We start from the raw sequence: 20,041 nt of genomic DNA, 5'->3' as shown, positions 1-20,041 counted from the left end.
CTGGCCACGCTCCCTCGGGCCCCCAGCAGTCAGGGTCCGGTGCTCTCTGCGCCTCCCACAGAGGCACCAGGACGAGTCTCGGCAGGTGCAGTTAGTGAAGCGTTGCTCCAGTAGCTTCTCAAGGTGACCGGGAGGAGACGTGTGACAAGGGGATGACAAATGCAGGTCTCAGAGGGCGAGCTGCTCTCCAAGAGCTGGACTGTTGGCCGAGGCCTCGCTGGCGTCGGCCACCTCGGAGCCCCGGCCGAGCGCCCTGGCCACGCTTGGGGCTGAAGGCCTGATTTGTTCTTTTGCTTCTGAAGTGCTTTGACAGAGAAGTTATCGTGTGCTTTTGCTCTGCCCCCAGGTTAAAAAAGCTCACCCTCTTACAGTTTAGATAATCATACATCTTCAGCATTTCTGTATGATTTTTAAAATTCTGATAGAACGTATGACTTTTTTTTTTTTTTAAGATAAATTACTCCAGTGATTACTTGGGTAGGATCCCTCTGTTTCAATAGAACAGAATATCGGAGTTGGGATCAGGAAGCCAAACTTTAAAGCTCAATTTTAGCACTCAGCAGCTGTGTGTCCTGGGATAAGCTGCTTACCGTCTCTGAGTATCAGCCTTCTCATCTGAAAAATGCCATTCTTACTCAAAGAACTGGAAGTGACGAGAGCTGGTAACAGGCATGGAGAATTAATTGGGAACTTCTGGGAGCGTAAACTATGGATAACCTTAGCTGTCTGTCGCAGCCACCTGAGGGGCAGGCTGGGTCACTGGCCAGGCTGGAAGAACAGTGCCTGGAGTGGAAATCTAATAAAGGCGTGATCTGATGGGAAAGAAATGCAAACCTAATGGCAGACTGGAGAGAAAGGGCAATCTGCTTGGCATCTAGAAAGAGGCGCTAAAAAATAAGATGCGGCAGTGGTTCTAATCCTGGCCACACAGTGTGTGCCTAACGATCAGGTGGGTCTGTTTCTCCAGAAAGGTCCGCGTCCTGGGTCAGAGTGGCTCAGCCGCGCGGCTCATCAGGACCACTCTGCTCAGTCCCTCTGCTGTGATCCCGGGCACCCGCGCCGTCAATCACTACTCACTTGCAGGGAGGGACTACTGAAGACCAGATACAATGCTGAATATCACATGGCATTTAATCCGTGAACTGCTCTCCATGAATCTCAAACTTTCAGTTTGCAAAAGAATCAACCTGAATGCCCGTTAGAATGCTGGGGCCCTCTGCTGTAGTTTCTGATTCAGTAAGTCTGAGGGCTGCCAGGGGTTTTTGTCGTTAGCAGCACCCTGATGGCTTAACAGTCAACATTTTGGAAACACTGCTGTGGGAAGTCGGTGCTGGTCCTCACCACCACCTCACCTTTAAGGAGAAAGGAACTGGTCCTTAGAGAAATTATGAAAAGAACCTAATATCACGTGGCCAGGCAATCCGTCTTCACATCTTTAGCTCTTCATTATTATCTAAACAGACTCTCCAGTATGATTCTAAGTATCTCACAGAGGTTTTTTTTCCCCCTCGAGGGAGGTCATAACCAAGCAGGTAAAATTAATATCTATTTTCATTCTGGATGGTACACCTGTCTCTAGAGAGTTTGGTTATTTTGTTCACCTCTAGGCATAGTGCTAAGATCTACTATTTACAGAGGAGGTAGAAAACCCCCAAATTCTCCACCAACACACACACTCGAGCCAGACACACATGCGCACGCGTGCACACAACACACACACACACGGAGGCCCTGTCTGGACCAGCTGGACCCCTCGGACATGCTTATGAGTTCCCTAAGTCAGATCAAGAGTGTCAGCCCCATGACTGTCACATGGGTCTTTATGCCTGTCTCCCTCGTCTCCCTGGGAGGGGCAGGGTGGTTTAATGGTAAGCATACTTGCAATAACCAGTAAATGCTGTTGGGATCCTTACCTCAGTGCCCTCAGCTTCTGTCCCATGGTCCAGGGTCGGCAGCGAATGTTTGCCATGAGATCTTTCTGGAACTGTATATTCTGGAAGATTTGCTCTGGATCATTGCTGTCCCCTGTGTCATCAGCGGTAAAACTGTCATCCAAGGTGCTGAATGGATCAAGGCATTAAGAACAAAATCTGATTAGCAGAATTGCTTCCAGCCAAGATCTTGCCCTGGGCAAGTTCAGCATCTTACAGCCCCAGGTCATCGTATGAAGTTAGTGTGTGAAGGGGAGGGAACAGGGAGGCAGAGAGAATTCTGCAGGATTAGCAGTCACTGGAACACAGTTCCCTGGTTCTAGCACTTTGGTGGGTCAGTGAAAGCTACAGCTCTCGTAGGATAAAAGATATTATCAGAAGATGTCATAAAAGGAACCATGACAGTGCTTATGTACGATTCCTGAACAGCAGCGTCTTTGATGGCAAAACAATTTCTTTTTTAGGCTTATTGAAATGATCAGCTGATTTTAGAGAAAGGACACCTCCCTGTCCCTTAACTCTGGATATAAAATAAATAGAAACCAAACTCTCTCATCCAGAGACCCCTCCTTACTGCCGCTTTGATTCATTTGAAATCAGAGATCACAGAGGCAAACAGGCAGCAATTTCTGTGAACGAGAAATTAGCTAAGCAAATTTACATGGACAAATCTTTCAGGGAAATAGTCACTCTCTGGGAGAACAACTTTTGAACATGTAGCAACATTTATTCCCAGTAACAATTAATATGTTAATCCTAATGCAAATTTTCAGGAGGCGATAAGAATATTCTGCCGTGGCTATTTGATCAATGATGCAGTTAAAAGTAAGAGAAAAATAATTCCTTTGCTTTTCTCTAATTCAGATTGCTTTTACTTACTCAAAGGAGAATTGTCTCCCATTTCTCCAAATTTAATGGAGGTGTTAATATACCTTTGTAAATATTTAACAAATTTGAATAACACTCCCCCACTGCTAATCAGCCTGAGGCTTTTTCCAACAGAAATCTCATTTATTATGACAGATGAACTGTCTACTCTCTCTTGATATCGCTGATTGAGTAAACGAGAGAAAGTAGACAAAGCATGCCTGTGGGTTTGGCCAGAAAGACAGACAGGTTGCAATACAGGCTTTTGGATTCTGATCAGAAGCAGGTTGAGCCATCACCCTCTGTGCACATGGCCAAGGTTGCCACCCTCGCTGTACAGGGATCTGGAGAAAGGAGTTTCTGAGTTCATTCTGAAGGAGAACCCAACAGGACGGGGACTTGGTCCGCTGCTCAGACTCGAGCACGGGTGACCCAGGCCTTCCCTCCTCACAAACCTGACTTCACCGCCCAGTGGAAGGATGGGGCTGGCTCACCTGAGCAGCAGGGACTCCTGGTAGAAGCAGTGCTGGCTGGTATTTCTCCGGATGCTTCTGTAACGCTGGGATGCCTTTGATGGTTTCATGGGAGCGACAGGCTGCCTGTGAGCAGTAGGGGGTGGGCAGGGTGCTGGGAAGCTGGCAGGCAGGGGTCTGCTCCCACCGGAGGTTTCTGAACTGGATCTGCAAGTTGCCCTGCCCTCCAGTTCTCAGGAGCAGGACTGCACGTCTGTAGCCGATGATCAGAGCAGCGGAGAAGCCAGGAAGCCAATCATGCATATGTATGTGAAGGTGGCTGTGGCAGCAGAGATTGGCTGGAATCAAGACAGCCAAAGGCAAGAGGCTTGGCCAGGTGATCTAGGATCACTTGGTGCTTCCCAAATAGTCACATCTGTGACCCCTTGTGCCCAGAAAGGGCCCTGTGGTTTGCAAAGTACTTTACATCTGTTACACGACTGGTTAGGGAGAATGCAAGGCATAGCTTGTCACGATTAACTATCTAGAAAGAAGTGTAGAGAGAGTAAGAATCTTGTCCCCATTCACAGAGCAGAGTCCAGGAGAGGCACCATCATACATTTTGTTTTTATCTACTCTCAGCTTTTTTTTTTTCTATTTTGAAAAAAGTTAAACCTACAGAAATGTTGATAGAACAGTACCACGAATATTATGTATTTCTATCCCAGATTCATCACTTTTGCCACATTTTGCCACATTTGCTTTATTCTATCGATACACCTTCCCCCATCCATTTATTTTTTTATTAAAAAATTTTTAAATTGAAGTGTAGTCAGTTTACAATAATTGTGACAATTCCCCGACACCATTTAAAAGTAGGTTTCAGCAATAATGACTCATCACCCCAAAATACTTCAGCGTGATATTCATAATATTCAAATTAATTTTTTATTATATTTTACATTTCCTAAACGTAGTCACATTCATGAGTGTGATGATCCTATGATTCTGGGGCTAAGAGATTAAATAGTTTCCTAGAGTTTCACGGGAAGAAAGTCAGAATTTGAGAGAGATTAAATGATCACACAAATATTCTGAAAATAAATCTCCTGCTGTCAAATGGGACGCCCAGCCCATCCTGGTCCTCGGGCAAAGATCAGCAGCTCCCTCTCCTCTTCCCCAGCCACCAGCAGAATGGTACCCAGGTCCCTTGTCACCTGCAAGGTCCCATTTTCACCATTCACCAGTACCATTCACTAGAATCCTAGTGACAGACAACTGTCTGTCAAAGCATTCATCCTCAAGCCCGGACTTTCCCGTAGTTTCACCATATAAGCCTCCATTTTCAAATGAACACAAGAGATAGGTTGCCTGCCATAAGGTTAATTGCACATTAGCTGAATGGGGAGGTGCAGGAATGAGACAGAAATGAGAGACAGAAAGTTGAACACGCCTCCTGGTTCATACACGGGAGACTCCACAATGTGGTACGTGAATGAGAGGCGCCAGGCAACAGGAAAGAAGGGAGATCTGTTAGCAGCTCCAGGTGTGGGGCGTAGGGGAGGAACTGCATTCGTTCATTCCCCCATTAATTCATTAGGAAATAACTAGACCCCTCTTACTGTCTGGCAAAGGAAGCCAGAGCCCTAGCCCAGGGTCCTAAGGTTCAAGGGCTACCAGACCGGCGTCCAGACCTGGGGCTCAGGGCACGGGAAGGAAGCAGAGGCCCGGGTACCAGAGCCAGCCCTCACCCAGAGATGGGCTTGGGGGCCTGGGAGACCAGGTCACCTGCCTGTCAGTTTGCTTGAGGACATCAGACATGATATTCTACTAGTAATACTAGATACAATTTGTGTTTATCAGACAGACAAAATGGCATATACAGCAGAGTTATTTTCAGCCTCTTGACCGTTTTTTTGAGCATTCTTTTAGATGTTTTTACTTACATGGACTATTTCCGAACATTTCAAAGATTTTTTTTTCATCCTCCTTTTCCTAAAGGCCCCTTTGCCTTATTTTGAAATACTTATTCAAAATTTGAAATATTTTATATTAGTTTTATGCAACCAATTATTTTGAGCATTTTTGTCTCTTTGCATATATATGTATATTATATATGTATTATATATATATTACATATATTATATATATATATACACACACTTGAGCTTTTCGAGGTGTAGGGAGGGGTAATACCAAATTTTGAAGTATACTACAGAGATTTATTAAAACAGATTATGATATGATGTGTTTTTATTCATATTGATAAAATGAGTTTTAATGTGCTCAAAAATTCTTTTTAACTGAAGTATAGTAAGTTAAAATGTGTCAGTTTCTGGTGTAGAGCACAATGTCCCAGCCACACATATACATACATATATTCATTTTCATTATAGGTTACTACAAGAAATTGAATATAGTTCTCTGTGCTAATGTGCTCAAATTTGTCTGCGGTTTTTTTATGGGTTCCTTGGTTTGATTAAAAAAATGTCTTGAAGTCCACCTGGCATTCGTTTTAGTGATGAGTTCAAGGTGAGGCTGTCATTGCTGCTCCTCAATCCCAGCACGAGGGACTCCGGCTCACTTCCCCACTTCCTCCCTGGGCCCCAGCTCCTCCAGGCTCCCGAGGGCCAGGCGGAAAGAGGAAGTGCAGGCAGGAGATGTCTCGTTCCGAATGCAAGGGATAAATTACTGGGCGTGCATCTGACTTCCTCTGACAATTTGATTAGAGGCTTTCGATGTGCCTGATGGTTTTAAGGTAAGCCAGCATGTGTATAAAGACAAAATGACTAAAAATCCCTCCAGTGCTTACAGTGGAAACATCTAAACAAATCAGAAAGGATCCAATGTCAAAATGGGCTGAAACTATTATCTCCTAGACCAGTTGCTTACAGGTTCTGGGTGGTGGGAGAAGGAAGAAGATAATAAAGGGGAAAGGAGAGAAGCAGCAAGTGAAGGTCTATTTGTATAACACACAAATCCCTTCAGTTAAAAAAAAAAAGAATAAAATTTTGTTATAAATCCCAGGAGGTCTGAGCAGAAATCATCAGATGGCTTAGCTTACAGGAACAGAAACATGCACAGCCTTCATCATCAGTTAAAGACACGTCCCTCCGGCCAAGGGAACTATTCTGAGACATTCACATCCCTGAGAGGTAATGCCTGCGTCCCGGCAGCCACGCCAAGCTCCCTTTTCTAAGTTACCACATTTTTAGCTCTGGATTTTACAAGAGAGACTTTTCTGTTTGTGAGATATTATTTACAGGCCTGTTGTATTGTTTGAGTGACTCTAAAAGCTTTTGTTTGAAGTTTAGAAATACGATTCGGGTCTGGAAAATGTGATTTAGGGAAGACATTCACGAATTGTTTTCAATTTTGTAAATAATACCGAGATTTGTTGAGACATGAGAACAAATTTTTTGTTGCAGTTGTTGAATTCTTCCTGAAATCATCAGCTGCAAATAAGTTTGAAACTGAGCAGACACTCTGAGATTTCCATCAGGGAAACTGCAACACTTCTGTTACTCATTAGACAGTTGTGAGTGATGGACAGCAGGGCTGGAGGGTGGGGTTGTCCTTTGCTCCTCTTGCCCCCTGCAGTAAGCGAAGACAGTCACCACCCCAACAGAGTCCTTTAGAAGGAGGAACTGATGATCAGATTGGTTGCAGTTGGGGTACAAATTATAGAGCTTTCCTGTACTGCACTGCAGTTATGCTTTCTCAAAAAAAAAAAAATTCTTTGGCACAGGTGACTATCTCTAAACACATAAACTCCTAGGAAATGGACAAAAATCGAACTTTCTCAAAAACTGGGGTAAAAGAAAGCAGCTGAATTCCTTGTCAAGCAATCATTTCGTAGTCGGCTGCCATTTTTCTTCTATGATGTTTAGATTGCATGTTCCCTAATCTGGGGGGACTTTTAGACAGCAAGGCCGGCGCTGTCTCTGAGGAGGGGTGGCCTCCTCTCAGCATTTCCTCCCCAATCCTTCCCAGAAGTGCTATGTCTCCGTCAGCTGACGGAAGCCCGAGGAATATCTACGGATCAGCTGAGTGAACAGAACAGAACAAGACACCTCTGTGATATGCTGACCTACCACCAAACCGCGATGTTTACCATGTTCTTGCTTTAGTCTAAGTGTGATATTAAAAAAAATCCTCTCTTTCAGGAAAATATATTCCTTTTCTTCCTTCAATTTTTATTGGCATGTCTTCATCTTGTATTTTTGATGTAACATTTTCATTTCCTGCTTTATCATGACCTTTCAAAATCCTTTCCCTTAAAGCAATTTCTCCCCTAAAATTTACTTCATTTCCCACAACCAAGACTTAAAAAAAATTAAATGCCCTTTTCCCTTTTTTTCCTTTTTGAAGTCTACCTCCTTCTTTTAGATTAAAGCATGTTTTCATAGGTCCACCCATATTTGCTGATTTTCTAATGAGGAGAGGTCTATTTTGGCCTTGTGTGTGCCCAGCAATAGTTCATGCGCACATTCTATTCTCATCTTAAGTGTTGTACACACAAATGTAGGGACAATCTTCCCTACAAATCTTCCGGGATTTTTCTATTACTTGTTTAGAGATTTAATAGCCCGAGGTAGAGGCAGCTGCAACTGGCAAAAAAGCAGGCAGAAGTAAAATTTCTTATTGTGTTTCTCCCTTTTGCCAGCATCTGGCATCACCGTCTGTTTCCAGCCTCACTGCTGTTCCAGCAGCTTCCGCAGTGTGGCCGTGGCCGAGGGGCTGCGCCCTCCATCACTGGGGAGCCGGCTGAGCGCTCTCCGTGGAGGCTGAACCTCGCAGAATCAGCAAGAAGCCCGACCAGCAGCACCCTTTGGCATCTGGTAGTGAAACGCTGCCTTTAGTCTCCTGGGCAGCGGAGGGGTGTGGATCTGCAGTGAGAAAAGAGACTCCAAATATAGGGTCTTCCTGTCTCTTGGGGGAGCTCTGCACTGTGATAACGGAGCTAAGCTGGAAATGTGTTTCCCAGTGGCCCCTGTTCTGTGCGGCTCTGGGTTGTGGCTGGCTACAAAAGAGAGACACGGACGGGTTTAGAAGATGGAAGAGAAGGGGTGGCCATTTTCCACGCTCTCAGGTTGGTGAAGGGCAGCAGGGGCGGTGGCCCGTCACACACGGGGTCTCTGAGCTGCTGGCTGGCCCTGTCGTCCTGGGGCTGTATCCCAACCCTCAGTTCCTTCGGCTTCCGTTGGATCTTCCCTCCAGCTTCTCCGAGCCCTGGGCCACGTGTGTGTGCAGCTGTGTATGACGGCACCGACCACTCCTCCAAGTCATCTGCATCTTTGAGGTCGAGGTGATGGGAGACACAGGTGGGTTCTGCTTTGCCTGTGCGGGTTCCAGTCACTCTGGGGAGGATGGCGAGGGAGGAAGCCCTCTTGTCCTCACTCCCCATCACTTCCCACTCGGCTCTCCTTCCTGACTCCCAGTCCATGTGACCTAGAGCAATTTTGGCCCAAGAGCAGAGGCAAAAACAATGTCTTTGCTTAGACTGGACCACCTCTCATGACTAAGGTGATTTTAACCCCTATAACAAACCCTAGATATTGATTCTGCTTCTCTGGTTGAACCCTGGCTGAAAAGCTCTCGTGGCTACTCTTGTTTCTTAAATTAGAGATGGTTGTACTGCTCTGCCAGGGCAGTTTAACTTTCTCCCTGAACCCTTCCTCCCAACTCGTTGCTCAGACAGGGCCAAGAGCCAAGTGGGAGTTGTGATTAGATTCCTGAGGACCCACTGTGTGTTAGTAACTTGGTCTGTCTACACTGCATACTTTAATAAAAATTTTTTTTGAATAAACAAATATGAGTAAGACACACACACAAAAGCTCAGTGACCTGTGTTATGTGACTGACATCCTTCCTTTTACCATGTTTACACTTTTCCCTTATTTTTATAATCCTTGACTTTAGCCTTTCATTCAAGACTACTGAGGAGCTTGGATTACTCTTACCCGATGTCTTGAGATTCTGCGAATCCAGTTTTCATTTTGCCATGTCAGTCTCCACTCACATTTTTCTTAACTCTTCCGGTTTCCTTTATAACTCACCATCTTCTCTTATGACATCAATCTGCATCTCTTGTTTCAGAAAGAAGCATTTGATTTTATGTCACTGAGAGAAGCAAATATGGTCTCAGAGTTACCATTTGTTTTCTGTAGTAAAGTTTTTTTTTTTTTTTCTGAACTGTGCATTTTCTTTACCTCTTGAGAGCTACACATTCACTTCCTTTGTGATGCTGCAGCATTTTTACTTGGGCTCCATGTTAACTCTTTTTCTATTCATGCTCCTTGAATAAGAAGTAGTCTAGTCCTGTATGATACTTGCTCCCCCATCATGTTCTGTGGTTTTCCTTCCTGTTGCAGGGATGCTGGTGGATTCCATCTCTCAGCTCTTCACGGGTGGGGACTGCTGGATGATGACTTTGTGGGGCGAGAAAGTGGTGGGGAGGCAAGGCTGGGAGCATCCTAAAAAGAAGAATTGAGTGTTTGTTCTGTTCGCGCCTCCCTTCCTGCACCAGAGGGCAGTTCTCTCATTCTGTTCTTTTGTTCAGCATGGCCTCGTCCTCAGATCCTTATGTGGCTTCGTCTGCCTCCCACCCTGCTCTGTTAGGGACTTTTCTGTGGTAGGAAGATCTTGCCACATCAGAGATTGTCAGAATCTACAGAAAATACCCAGGCTGGAGACTTCCTGTTTGGAGTGACCATAATTGTTTCGATCACTTCTGTCCCTACTGTCTAATACTGAATATTCAGATTTGTCATTTTAACCACTTTAAGTGGACAGTTCAGTGGTATTCAGTTCATTCACGTCGTTGTGCAGCCATCACCACCAACCATCTCCAGAACTCTCTTCATTGTGAAAAACTGGAACTATGTCCCCATTAGACAGTAACTCTCCACTCCTCTCTTCCCCCCCTCCTGCCCCTGGCAACCATCATCCTGCCTTCTGTCCCCATGAATTTGACCGCTCCAGGTACCTCATGGAATTGGAATCATACAGTATTGTCTTTTTGTGACTGGCTTATTTCACTAAGCATCGTGACCCCAAGGCTTATGCATGTTGTAGCATGTGTCAGAATTCCCTTCCTTCTAAAGGCTGACTCATTCGCCATTGGATGTGTTTACCACATTTTGCTTATCATTCTGAATGTTTTCAAGCTACAGCAAGGAAAAGGGCAGAACAAGGGAGGCTCCGTATCTCTTCCACTGCCCATCCTCATATGTAGCCCCTGCCCCTTTGTAATAGTGGTGTTTGTGGGGCTCTAGCAACTTCCTGCTAAATGCACCTCAAATTTCCTGTGCACACGAGTTCTGAAGTGGCCATCAGAGCTGCCTCTAATCATCTTCCATTTTACCATATCTTCCAGGAACTTGAAGCATTTAGTACGTTGAAGCCTCTCTTTCCCAGTTTCTAGTGCTACCGCAGATCTCCCCCTAATTAAAAAAAAAAAAAAAATGAAACATACAATTGTCCCCGCTTCTGCTGGATGGAATTCCCATGTTCACACTGTTTTCTTTCCCCTTCTCTCTCATCTCTCAGGAGGACCTCTGCATTCATTTACCTGGCAAATATTTACTAAGCACCTGTGTCACAATGTCTTCGCTCCTGGTACAATCTACCCACGTGCATTTCACAATTAATATAAACGAACATTGCTATGGTAATGTTTAAACTCAGAGGATGCTCTCAGTGTCACTGAGGCAGGCTGGAAATGCTCCCCACCTCCGCCAATATATTTACATCCTAATCCTTAAGAGCTATGAATGTTATCTTACAGGTAACAGAAAAAGAAAAGGAAAAAAAATAGGAGGGCCTTGTAGGTAGGATTAGGTTCAGGATCTCGAGATGGGAGGGTCATCCTGGACTCCCTGCATGAACCCTAAAAACAACCACATGTCACTTTGTGAGAGGGCAGCAGAGGGGGATTTTACTTCACACAGAGGAGGAGACGGCGTGAAAACAGAGCAGAGGGAGGTTTGAAGATGCTGGCCTTGAAGGGCGGGGTGAGGGGACCATAAGCCGAGGACTGCTGGTGCCCCCAGCGGCTGGAAGAGAGGTTCCCTGAAAGCCGCTGGAGGAAGCAGACCTGCTCTCACCTTCATCTTGGCCAGTGATACCGGCTCACACTTCTGGCCCCCGGGACAGTGAGAAAACGAATTTCTCTTGTTTTCAACCACCAAGATTGTGGTCATTTGTGTCAGCACTCCTCGGAAAGGAATACAGTCCCTTTATCTCCAAAACGAGATTAAGAGTAGTTTTTACTTCAAGGTTTTTTTTTAAAGATAAAATGAGTGAGTATCTACAGAAAGCAGAGAACAGGGCTGGGCAGAGTAAATGTTCATAAATGTAAGATACAGTTGTGATAGATTTATGTAAAACATTGGGCCATATACTTTTTCAACATTAAAAAGGTAAATGGTGAAGTTATTAATGAAATGTAACTTTTTATGCAAAGTAATTCGGCCATCAGAACATATCCAGAACCTGCCTTCCCTCTTTTAAAAAGCATCTGAGTCTAATAAATAAGCCCAAACAGTAGCCAATTACCCATGTGGAGCTGAACTCTGGGTGTCTGCATTTACTACAGTCAGCCACGGGTGAGGGAAGCAGGCTGCTGAGGCCTGGGAACACAGGGATTCATGCCCAGAGCTCCCAGGGAAGCAGGCTGACCTCTAAGAGGGACTGTACCGTGTAAGTGAACACGCGGTCCCAGCCCAGCTGCAGGAAGGATGAAATCTGTTCAATGGTATCTTGCGTGAGATTAAAAAAGGAAGACAAACTAGTGCTGATTATGATAGGGCCATGATTATTGATTATTAGATGATTATGGTTATTAAATTTCTACCCTGCAAATTTGGAAACTGTGATAGTGCCGACTTGATAGAGAATAAAGCTGTATGATCCAGTGCTATCCCTTGGAAATTTTATATTACAGTCCACCGTTAGGTGATTCAGGCCAGTCATTTATTTAAGTTTATTGTCTCTCATTTTTGTGTACTTATTTTTTGACCCCTCTGTGCCATCTGCTTGAGTGTGGTCACGGTTCTCTTCCAGGCTAGCGCTCAGGGTGCAGGAGGAATACCCACATGCCAGGAAAGCACTTGAGTGGTGGTCAAATGGAGAGAAAAAGTTCATGAGGACACAGGCAAGGAAGGTGCAGGGATGGACAGCAGAAGAGGTGTGAGGGCTGCACACATGCATCCAGGGAAGACGATCGAAATCCCAGAGCAAAGAGCTGGGCTAGTGTAACCGAGAGCAGCCCTGTGGTAAGGATGATTTGGGAGCCACCTTCGAAAGAATGGCGCTATGATGCATCTGGATGGCCACAGTACAAAACAGAGAGCCCACGCTGAGCTCACTGGGACCCTGCAAACATCGCCCGCCTGGTGACCTCACTGGGCAGTGGTTTAGCTCTGCTGAGAAAGAGAGCCGTCTGTTCCTCCTTGTTGGTTTAACCATATGATACACAATCCTGTAAACAAATTAATTTCCCCCAGGACTTTTGAAAGCATCCTAACTGTATTATCATTTTTCTGCATAAAGGAAGCTTAGCAAGAAAACAATTATGGAATGGACCTCAAATGATCTCCAAATGGCCATAAAATAGAGATGGCAGTCAACAGACATGCAGGAGGGGAAAAAAAAAGTTTAGCTTGCTAAAATCCAGACTTGTTTATTCTGAAAGCTGGGTTGACCCTTTCCTGTCCTTTCTCCCTTCTGGCAGAAATCCTTTGGTCCTGTCATTTAAAAAATGTCTATTCCTCGCCTGCTGTCCATAGCCTTTCTCCCCTGTCCCCTCCAATCCAACCTAATATGAAGGCCATGGTAGAATTCTCAAACTTGGCCTCTTCTGGGATGAGCTGCCATGGCCGGGGCATGGAGCACAAGCAGATGTACCAGGACGCCTAAGGCGTAAACGAGCCCCTCCATTCCCGTGCTTCCTCACCAAGCATTTGCTGTCTGGTTTGTGCCTGGTTCTGTGCACTCCCTGAGGGATGACACAGAAAACCTACATGGTCCTCTCCCGAAAGCAACGTGATGCTTTGTGGGATGACAGGCAAACAAAGCAAGAATCCCTGTGCAGTGCGGTAACTGCTGTGGTATGCAGGGAAGGAAAAATTCTCCTCCACCCAATTTGAGTCTCTGGCTGAGCTGAAGAATGACACTAATATGAAACAGATTAACAGGAGTAAAGCGTACACATGTCATTGCATTTTCGCGTGAAGGTGGAAGACGTCACAAGAGAAGGAAGACCTGGAGAAGTGACCAGAGAAGGAAGCTCTTGTTCTTTGTAGACAAAGGCACAACAAATTTGCGAAGCATTGACAAGACAAAGGGATTTGGGCTAGGGCAGGAAATGGTGAAGAAGTAACAAGGTTTGTTTACCGATTTCTTGGCTCTAAGTTCCCTGTCTCTGGTGATAAGGATACCTTCTATCGCTCTGGTGATAAGGGAGGGCACCTTTCACCTGCGAGATTCACCTCCCATTTTCAGGGGGACAAGGAAGGTGGGAGTGTCCTTCTTGCACTGGCTGTTTCTTAAGCACCTTTAACTCAAAATAATCAATATGCCAAAGTGCCATATTTTGGGGTGACATGTTCTGAACCCTTCAGCTTGGTAGATGCTTGGAGCTACAGAAGGGTAGAAGAGAAGAGGCTTAGTGTAAGCCTTGAAAGATGACTTATCATTCTGAAAGGACAGTGGAGGTGATTTGTAGGCTACCCAAGAGGAAAAGCTACGATGGTCTTTGGGGACAGGTAGGAGCCGTCCCCAATTGTCCTCCAATGACACAGGCTCCAAACCGCAGCCTTGATACTCTGTTATCCACTTATCTTTCAGCCTCAGCCACTGGGCACAAAGGAGGGAGTTACAAGATACGTAGCAGGGGTCACGTGGGTGTGGACATTTAGACACCGGGTATGGATCAGAGGAACTGGAACCGAAGGCTTAGGTGATGGCAGCCAAGAGGAGTCGAAAAAGAAATGATGACTTAATGTAATCCTGGATGGGACCCCCGAACCAGAAAAGGCCAGGCGGTGATAGCTAAGGAAACCTTAATACAGTGTGGACTTTGATAAATGATACTGTCTAAGCCCTGCCTGGGTGATTAATTGTAACAAATGTACCGTGCTAATGTAAGACATTACACAGGGGAGGCTGGGCGTGGAGTATACGGGAACTCTCTGTATTATCTTTACCATTTTTCTTTAAATAGAGAACTACTATAAAATGAAAGATTATTTTAAAATATGGTAGTGTCAGGTACTGAAAACAAAGCTCTCAGCTGCCTGTCCGAATGCCATCTTCTCCTTTTATTTTTATGCTATTTCTTTTGTGCGAACTACACACTTACTCTGATGACATGGAAGAATAGACAAGGACAAAAGCTAGCGTTCACTAAGCACCTCCTGTGCACTCGTTGCATCTACGCACTGCAACAGTGCACCTCTGTCAGAGGCTTGATAATAAGGACACTTACGAGGCAGGAAGGAAGGAACCATCAGGACTCATTCATATCTGTTTTTTCTGTCCTTCACAGACACTTGGGAACACTGTATTTCCCAACACCTTTGTGATTAGCCCAGGTCTTATGCCTGGTTCTAAGGACATGGGAACCAAAGTAAAATGCGTTAAATATAGATCAAGCCATTTAAGAGCTGGTATAACCCATCTACATGGCTTATCCCCCTTGGCAGTGACCGTGGAGGTGATGGGCTGAGATGGCGGAGCCACAAGATGAAAGTAAGCTGGGTCCCTGAGTCACTGCATGGAGAAGAGCTTCCCTGCAGCATCACTGGAACCACATCAGTCTCAGGTATGAGCCAGATGCCAGTTTTGGTGGTGTTGAATATGACCTCTTTCATGATGACTCCTACAGATCAGAGACTTAATGGATAATACCTACTATGCCACGACAGTGTAATTACATAGTCTCTACTGATATGATCAATGGTCTCACTGTTTTGAAATAAAATTTGAAGAATACTGGCTCAAGGAATGACAGTCACGGAGAGAATGACAGCCTTGTTTCATACCTTTTTGTAAGTCTTTGAAGCAGACCTTTCTGGTCTTTCTAATCCCAACGGCCCAGCCTAAACCTTTCAGTGTCATTCTCATATATTCTGACTTCTGTTCTTTCCTGTTGCTCGATGATCTTCCTATAAATTGTATAGGAAATGAAGCAAATGCAATTACAGTGTCCGCCAGCCCTGATGCAGATAAATAGATGGAAGTCTGGCCAAGTGTCTTCCCAAGGCCGCCCTCGGTGCCTGTTACTCGGAACAGAGAGAAGCAGGCTATCAATCGCAGCACTGTTTGTTCCAATGATGTCATTAGCTCCTGGAGAACAGGGATCACCGTCATTTCAAATAAACAGAACAAGTCAACACAAACAAAGCTCCTTTTGGAAGAGCTTCTGTAAATTTGCATTAGAATTCTGAGCTCCCCATGAAGAATCCACTGACTCTTTAGGCCACAGCCAGCCTTGCATAAGGAGCTCCCTCATCTCTGACTCATAGGAGCCCCTGTCCCCAGCCTGGGGCTAGGTCCCTTCATATGGGGGAGTCATGTCCAGGCATATCGGGAGGGCTGGTCGGACGGGCCAGGCAGACAGTTCTCTATGTGAGAAACCACATGATTAGATGGTCTGGATCAGAGTGCCTGTCCTTCAGAATGGGATCTCTAAGCTAGTCTTTAAATTTATAGTTTGTAGACATGAACTCCTCTCAAGGGAGGAGTTGAAATGAAGAGTAAGTGAACTATCTCCTTTGTCCTTATGGGTTTTGTTTGATAATATGAGAATAAAAGCCATGACTTTGACCTAGTCCATGACGAAATGCAGGTGGAGAAAGGATTCTTTCCCAATGTCTTCAGCCTTGATGCAATAGGAGTGAAAAAAGGAAGTCTCCCCATCGAGGCTGGGTAGACACAAAGAAGTGTTTTAATGTGTATTTGGGTAGCGGGGTCAGTACTTGAAGACTGAGGTACTCTAAGGAAAAAGGAGGCCACTAGAGATATGACTGCCAGAAGGCCACACAGGAACACTGGAAGACGGCAGCTTTTGAAAGAGCCCAAGAGTCCAATCCCTTCTACTTGAAGGCGCGATTCATGCCATTGTTCTTTCACACTTTGAGACTGTTCGTTACGCATTAGTCCCCTGTTCCCTAACTCCACCTCCTGGGCCCTGGAACGCTCACACACTCTGACTTTACAACTATCACTCTCCTTGCAACTACAATCTGACATTGAACACTGACACCTCCCACAACCAATTCTTGTTACCATCCTTATATTTTAACTGGTGTATAATAAAGAGTGTCTCTGACCGTTGTCCCCATAGCTCTAAACTTTAGGAATTTCTTGCATAATAGAAGTGTCTTTGTTATTAAGGTGGAAGACTCTAAACCTTTGGAATTCCTTGCATCGTAGAAGTGTCTTCATTATTCATGGGCCTTTGAGGCTAACATTTGATAGTTTATGCTCAGGGAATAACTCAAGAAGGGAACCAGTCCTGCCAGAAAAACCAACTGTGTGATTAAATGGTTTGAGGCTTCGAGGCAGGTGATATCAGCCCAATCTCTAGAGAATGGAGGGAGCCTGGAGGTTGATTTCAACTGCATGGTCAATGATTCAATCAATTGTGCCTACATAATAAAACCTCAATAAAAACTCTGGACACCAGAGCTGGGGTAATGCTTCCTGGTTGGCAATATTCTGCATAATGTGCCAGGAGGATAACATCCTTTGACCCCACCGTGCTGCAGGATTCCAGGATGCCATCCTGTGGGTGCAGCACAGCTGAAATGTGTTCTGTACCACAGAACGAGGGATATCCACATGGCATGGGCTGGATGGAGGCTAGAACAAATTCCCACCACACAGACAGATGCTCTTCTCCTTGGAGAACTGAGAGCAGTGGTGGCTGCTCTCCAGTTCTGATCTTCCCTTGATGACGGAAAGAAAGACAACTCTGCTCTAAGGTCACGGTGACTCATGATGCCTGCTCCCTCGGCTGCTGGAGATCATTGGACCTTATTCTTTCTTGTCTACCTTGGCCCTTCCTTCTCTGGCTCTCCCTCAGCCCCTTCTATCATTTACTTAGATAAGTTGCCCATCTTGGTACCACTGAGCTTTTGAATTTAACAGTCAAGTATCTGCATCCTTTGTCTTCTGGTTCTGCAGTGACGGACTGATGTCTCATTGTCTGGCTTTGTTAGGGGGTAGGGGGTTCAGAAAGGTAAAAGAGACTCCAGTGCACCAGGGATGAAATTAGGTGATCCCAACATGTGTGTAGGATGCACACAGACTCATTTTACTTTCCAGGAGCTGAGGCCTGGTAGTGGTAAGGCCACATAAGGAGACAACTCCTGCCTCCTTGGGCTTAGAGAGACCTATGTCAAAATACTGACGCTAGAATCCCTCTCTTCATGTTTGCAGCCCCTGATTGGGAAAGGTCTTTCCCTGTGATAATCGACTGATGCTACACCTTGTCCTTCTCACTGGGTGTAGATGGGTGGGAGGGATACCTGAAGACGATGACGACAGCTTTTAGGGGCTCCCATCCTAAAGACATTACCTTTAAGGCCAGAAAAAAAGTGCAATGTTTTCCACCTTTTTCCTGCACGCTGGCCCTACAACTCGGCCTATTATTCCGCCCCATCCACAGGGATGTCCAGGATGTGTTGAGTTACCTTGTTAAAGAGACTGAATGGTGCCATCACCTTCATCCCATGAGAAACTGCTCAATTTGAATTATTCCAAATCCAGTCTAAACTCCTGAACGAGTCTGGCCCTACCTGGTCCCCTGCTCTGGGGTCCTCTTCATCAGCAGTTCACATCACAGCTGTTTATTTCTTCAAGATCAGCAGGAGAATCTCTCCTTCCTGTCCGCTGAAAACAGATTCTGTGACCTCTCTGTGACCCCTCCATTTTATAGACGGGGCCAGAGGCTGGACTAGAAATTAATGCAGTCATTTCATCCTGAAATTTTAAGTACAGAAATTCTAGGAGCTGCAAGGCTTTCCAGGACTGAGATGAAGTCTCCATCTTGTGGCTAAATTCAGCTCTGCACGCCGGCTTAGTACTATGAACATCAAACCATCCAAGAGTCAGCACCTTCCATGGGAAACAAACACCCCTTGTCAGCTGAAACCCGGCAGGCAGGTTTCATCCAGCCGTTTGGAAGTGGACTCCAACTTGCACCATGGACTGTGCGAAGACATCGCTTCATTCTTTCACTCAAGAGAGGGCCTGCTAATGTGCCGGGAAGCGAGGACAGGCTGGTGCTCCACACAGTGCCTGCTCCCGGTGAGTTCACAGTCCAGCGGGGCAGACCAGCCGACAGGGAAGTACAGGGTATCTGGTGCTCATGTAGGTGGATGTGCTGTGGGAACACCTGGGAGAGCCGGGGACTCGGGTGGGTGTTCCAGAACAGCAGGCATCTGCACTGACACCTCAAGGAGGCGTGGGGGTTAACAGGGCAGAGAAGAGAGTGGTTGATCATTACATGTAGGGGTCAGAGGGAGTGGAATTTAAAAAAGGAACAAAATCTTACAATGTACATTACTATCAGGAACTTAGATTTTACCCTGAGGGTCAGCTGAAGCGTTGAAATCACATGAACTTAGAAAGAATCCCCTGGTGTCCTGTGACATGGGTTGGGAGGGCAGGGGAAGGTTAAAAGAGAACAGAGGTAGGAGGGCAGGGGAGAAGGGTCCAGAGGTGGACGGGATCAAGGGTATGACAAGGTCCTAGGTGCTAAAGTGGAATAAAGCTTAATTAATTACTTTAAATTTTTTGGTGGGGAGGTAATTAGGTTTTTATTAATTAATTAATTAATTATTTTAATGGAGGTAATGGGGATTGAACTCAGGACCTTGCGCATTCTAGGCATGCACTCAACCACTGAGCTATACCCTACCCCCCCAAAGCTTAATTTAAATCAAGTAATCATATTATTTAATAGTTCAAAAAGCAACAGGGAGGGACATAATACTATAAATTAAAATAGGGTTGTAGGAAAGGGAGTGGGGAAAAGAAAAGGAAATTTGCTAATTTGTCACTGTTGGTCCCCACTGTATCTAAAGAAATCAAGAAATGATGGCATTTAATAATGTCATATAGATCATCACCAGAGCGCACAGACAAACCTTCAGAAATACGGTTCCCCCGGCTATCTGAAATCACCACGCAGAGCGTTCCTATGAAACCGTTCTGAAGCTGAAATGACTTAAAGCGAAGAGTGTCCCTCCCGTTCCGATCTACATTAGCACGGAAATTTTTTTTTTAATAGAATTCAAAATCCTCTTCAGATTTCTTTCCATTAGCAAAAACAGGTACTAATGCAGGTCTCTGGTAAAAGGCAAGTGGCTGAAGTGAACTTTCAGATAGAGGGATATACCTGCATCAAAAAACTGAACACACACACACGCCCGCCACCTGGCTTTTGAAAAGCTTTTAAAATTATAAAGCAGAAACTTTTACACAAAATAATATGACAGAACCAAGACAAAATATGTCACATGAATAACTGCTAATGGGTTTACCTGATCTATAAGGAGAAAATTACTTTATTGGATCAAAAGCAGAACACGGCTCTCTTCCGTTCAGGAGAGACAGACCCAAAGTGCCGCGATGAGCAGGGCTGAGAGGAAAGGTGGGCAGGTGTGTGACAAGGCAGAGTTCAGCTAAACCAAGCAAGAGTTGCAGTCACAAGACCAGAAAAGGTGGTATTTAGCCCATGAAATTTTCCACGAGAGAAAGAAGGGCACGTTGCAGCTC

The 20,041-nt window shown here is 45.3% G+C and overlaps 1 protein-coding gene across 1 annotated transcript in view; it reads right to left on the bottom strand.

Annotated features, from left to right (window-relative positions):
* TMC3 (transmembrane channel like 3) overlaps positions 1–3,472 on the bottom strand; it is a 36,278-nt gene extending 32,806 nt beyond the window's left edge. The window contains exons 1-2 of the mRNA XM_010955146.3: positions 3,293–3,472; positions 1,914–2,060 (exon numbers count right to left, since the gene is read on the bottom strand). Of these exons, the coding sequence (XP_010953448.2) occupies positions 1,914–2,060; positions 3,293–3,381 (236 nt within the window). The 5' untranslated portion in view covers positions 3,382–3,472. The remainder of the gene's footprint in view (positions 1–1,913; positions 2,061–3,292) is intronic.
* Between the last annotated feature and the right edge of the window lie 16,569 nt (positions 3,473–20,041).

The sequence above is a fragment of the Camelus bactrianus genome, chromosome 27, assembly GCF_048773025.1.
Source record: "Camelus bactrianus isolate YW-2024 breed Bactrian camel chromosome 27, ASM4877302v1, whole genome shotgun sequence".
Taxonomy (NCBI): domain Eukaryota; kingdom Metazoa; phylum Chordata; class Mammalia; order Artiodactyla; family Camelidae; genus Camelus; species Camelus bactrianus.
Note: the sequence above shows the minus strand (reverse complement) of the source record. Positions and strands in the feature narration are given on the sequence as shown.